Consider the following 4,182-nt stretch of genomic DNA (forward strand, 5'->3'; position numbering starts at 1 on the left):
AGTAGGAAATATTTGTATTTCTTTTTTATTTACACAATTATTATAAGCCTATACCAAGTAGTAGAAAAGTGCACCCACGCTTTTGGTTTGATATTTTCTTTTGTGATCCCAGAACAAAAGACATTTACAATTCCAATTCAAGTCTCTGTGTACAGTCATTAGGGGGAAAGAATGGTTCATGGCACAGGAAGCAGCCTGGAGTATTGATCTGCAGCAACCTGCCTAACCTGCCCATGCTTGATGAGGTGAGAACTGCTGGACCAGCCTGGATGCCACCACTGCACACACTCCTGCCTCTTGACTACACAGCCCCAGCCCGAGATAACCACAGGTGGGAAGGATGTGCAGTGGTACAAGCAATTACTGGATCTCACACCAGTCCTGTATCAGAAGCGCTGATTTCCAGGGCTATGTTTCTTTCTGTCTCTGTTTCCAACAGCGCTGGAGGCACAGGAGAAGCACTGTTTTACCTGTGGAATGGTGGATGTGAAGGGGAGTGAAAAGAGAGGACAAAAGGGGCCAAATCCCACCCCAGTCCAACCCAAGACATATCTGACCTGTTACAGTCCCCTTCACTTACCCTGATATTATGTAGGTCCCTCAACATCCTCTCCCACCCAGTCTTCTTGTTCCCTTATTGACATCTCTTGCACAGCTAAGAGAACTCTGCACCTCTGAGCCAGGTCTTAGAGCCAGGATTGGCCATTTCCAGCTCTACTCTTTACCTTGTTGAAATGATCTCTATCACCTGAAAAATGTTCTTTGGTTCTTCCTCCAGTCTTCTGCTCTCCAAGGAGTGCATTTCTTGATGAGATATGACCTTGATCTCATCTGGGTTGCTCTTTTCTCAGATGTTGCTGAAGTCATCATAGTGGGTTTTTTAAATGTATAGGCCACAAGTTTCCATAGAAGGAGGAAGATGCCAGAAACTGCCCAATATAAGAGTCAGTCCCCTGGATGTGAGTATCTTTCAGCATAAGCTGATTTTTGCTGCATGTCAAATTCTCCTTGCTTAGTCTGTATTTGACCTAGGTTGTATCTATACTGGCCTTGTTGACAGTATCAGTGAGAGAACCCACGTGCTCTGAGCCACTGGCCATGGGCTGCTGTATAGCATTTAATTCTCATCTCTCCTAGGATCAATCTGATATTTCTATGCCCCTGGGGCATAATTAATTTTTACCTTCTTGCTTGCTTCCTTGCTTTTCTCCCTCCCTCCCTTCCTTCCTCCCTTCCTCCCTTCCTCCCTTCCTTCCTCCCTTCCTTCCTTCCTTCCTTCCTTCCTTCCTTCCTTCCTTCCTTATTCTCTCTGTCTTTGCTTGTTCCTTTCATTCCCTTCCACCTCTTTTACTTGAAATAACGAGAGGGTTGGGTTGTACCCCTTTTATGGTATTTTCATGCCATGACCACAGAACATGCCTTATTTCTCTTAAAGGCATTTCCAGATACATTTCTGGCTGGGATAGCGTTGGTATCTACCTGAGTTCAGTACAGATCTGTATTGCCTGTATGGGATACTTACCTATCATCTGGGTCTAGATTTCCTCAAGAGAGGAACTGGTTGTTTTGCACCACGGTAAGCCTGGAACCAAACTAGTTTGTGCACCATGTGAATGAGTAGGAGACTAAGGACCTAGAGAGGGAGACATACTCACCCTGCACTTTAGAAAGAATGGGAGATGTTCTAGGCTTAGTTTAATTATACAGTACTGTCTCACTTCTTGTGTACCCTCATGAGAAGACATCTCACAGGTGTTTCATTTTTACATGAAAAAGATTTATGGAGTTTTTTTAACAGTGCATTTCCCATTCAGACTCCTCTGAATGAAATAGCTGAAAGCATTTAATGTGCATCAAGGCCAACCACTGTTAAAACAAGGCTACCAGAACCAGGAGAATGCACATAGTGGAGATGATCATTGAACTGAAAAAGTAGGTAAGATCACAAACCAGAGAAGTCAGGGATTCCAACAGACTTTCAGGAAAAGCTGTGAGAAGAAGGAAGCATCAAGGAACTAAGAGATGAAACAAGTATGGATTAGAGACACAGGTACAGCTTTTGCATTGCTCTCTGTCAGAGTGGCTGAGAGTACTTCTGCAGTGCACAGAGGCATCTGTTGGTGTTTGCAGGGCGCTTATGGTTTGTTCTGTCCACAGACCCATGTATAAGGAGATCAAGCTGCTTATATATGTCACCTTCTTTTGAGGCAGACAAGATCAGGTCTTTCACAGAAAGATTTAAGTTGGCAAGTCTGCTTGATGTCAGCTGCAATACTGCTGAAACAATTCTTTTGTGGAAAACAATGATGGAAGGACTGGAGGTGATATGCTGGACCCAGGCCCAGTGCAACAATTGGGACACTGAGCTGGACTGTGGGGCAGTGAATTCTCCTCTGATGTGGTAGTGTCATGGTTTGATGCCAGAGGGAAACTGAGCACCACACAACCACTCACTCAGCCCTTTCCCCTCAGGAACAGGAAGGAAAAAATAAAGCAAAAGGCTTGAGAATTCAGGTGAGGATAGGGAGGAATGATTCACCCATTATGGTCACAGGCAAAAGACAGATTTGTCAGGGGAAGAAAAGGAATATCAATTTAATTTAAACATTAACAACACTTAACAGACAGAGTAGGTCAATGAGAAGCATTACCACATCTTAGAAACACCTTCCCCACACCCCTCCCTTCTTCCCAGGCTCAGCTTTGCTCCCAGTTTCTCTACCTCCTCTCCCCAGCAGCACAGGGGGAAGGGAATGGGGTATGCAATCAGTCCTGCCACTCCTTCCTCCTCAGGGGGAGGACTTCTCTCATTCTTCCCCTGCTCCAGTGTAGTGTCCATCTCATGGGGAAGTCTTCCACAAACTTTTTCTGACATAAGTCCTTCCCACGGGCCACAGCTCTTCCGGAGCTGCTCCAGCATGGATCCTTCCTGTGTGTTGCAACCCTCCCAGCACTGAACTACAACAGCAGAGGGTTCTTCTTCCCAGAGAGTCCCAGCCTTCTTTGAGCACAGTCACCTGCTCTGGTGTGGGGTCCCCCATGGGCTGCAGGTGGGCATCTGCTCCACCATAGACCTCCATGGGCTGCAGGACAGCCTGCCCTCTCACCACAGGCTGCAATGAGGTTTCTACACCGGTACACCTCCCCCCCCTTTCTCCTCCATTCTTCCACTGACCTCAGTGTTTGCATAGGTGTCCTCCTCACAACTCCAACTCCCTCTCCCAGGTTCCCCTTCTTAAATATGTTATCACAGAGGTGTGGCCACCATCACTAACTGGCTCAGCCTTGGCACAGAGGTGGGTCCAACATGGAGTCTGGAGAGCTTTGAGAAGCTTCTCACAGGGGACACCACTGTAGCCCCCTCCTCCGCTACCATAACCCCCCACCATGCACACAAACCCAGCACATTAGGTAAAAGTCTGGACCTCTTTTGCTGCTCTGCTCAAGGCCTGCTGTGACAGCAACAGGTCAGGGAGCTAAGGATGTAGAGTGCTTCAGAGGTAAATACATGGAGAAGAGTCGTCCCTCTACACCTTCAGTCCTGCTATAGAAGACAAGAGGCCAGTTTGGGTATCACACCTGGTTTGAATTTTGCCTTGACCAGTTCATGGCTCTGACATAGTGCCTTCGTGCATGCTTCTTTTTTCCCACATTGCCTACATCAGAGATCTACCACATAAATCACATGGCAACCAAATTGAACTCAAGAGAAGTGTAAAGCCTTCTGGGGCTGTGTGGAGGTGATGGAGGAAAAGAGCACCTCTCTGATTTGCAGGTGAACAGAGCAGCGTAAGTGCCTTCAAAACTGTCTGGCTAATGCCAGGTCTCACACCAGCAGGAGTATTACTAAACCTGAGAGAGTAATTCATTCCTTCTCAGTTCACTCCATCCTTATTTAAAGGCTTCCCAAGAAAAACGGTTTGCTTGGGGGGAAAAAAAAAAAAAAAGAAAAAAAAAAAAGAGCAGGACTCTGAGTACAAGTCACTTAGTGAGCTGGGGGGGCAGGCGGGGAGAAGAAATTCTTTTCTCCCCTCCATCAACCATCCTCCAATTTTGGAGTGTCCATCCCCCCCCACCTGCTGCAGAATTATCACAGGAGGAATCTTTCCTTTAAAATGAAACCACTTCCTGAATCAGATGGGTTTTCTGAATCAAGAACTTCCTTTCCCCCCCCCCCCCCCC

The 4,182-nt window shown here is 46.7% G+C and overlaps 1 protein-coding gene across 1 annotated transcript in view; it reads left to right on the forward strand.

Moving 5' to 3' along the window:
• Nucleotides 1–1,897: 1,897 nt before the first annotated feature.
• Nucleotides 1,898–4,182, forward strand: part of CYTH4 (cytohesin 4) — a 21,041-nt gene continuing 18,756 nt past the window's right edge. Inside the window, 1 exon segment of the mRNA XM_026862893.1 lies at nucleotides 1,898–1,932. Within this exon segment, the coding sequence (XP_026718694.1) occupies nucleotides 1,898–1,932 (35 nt within the window).

This window comes from Athene cunicularia (assembly GCF_003259725.1).
Source record: "Athene cunicularia isolate RWA chromosome 1 unlocalized genomic scaffold, athCun1 chr1_part2, whole genome shotgun sequence".
In the NCBI taxonomy this organism is placed as follows: domain Eukaryota; kingdom Metazoa; phylum Chordata; class Aves; order Strigiformes; family Strigidae; genus Athene; species Athene cunicularia.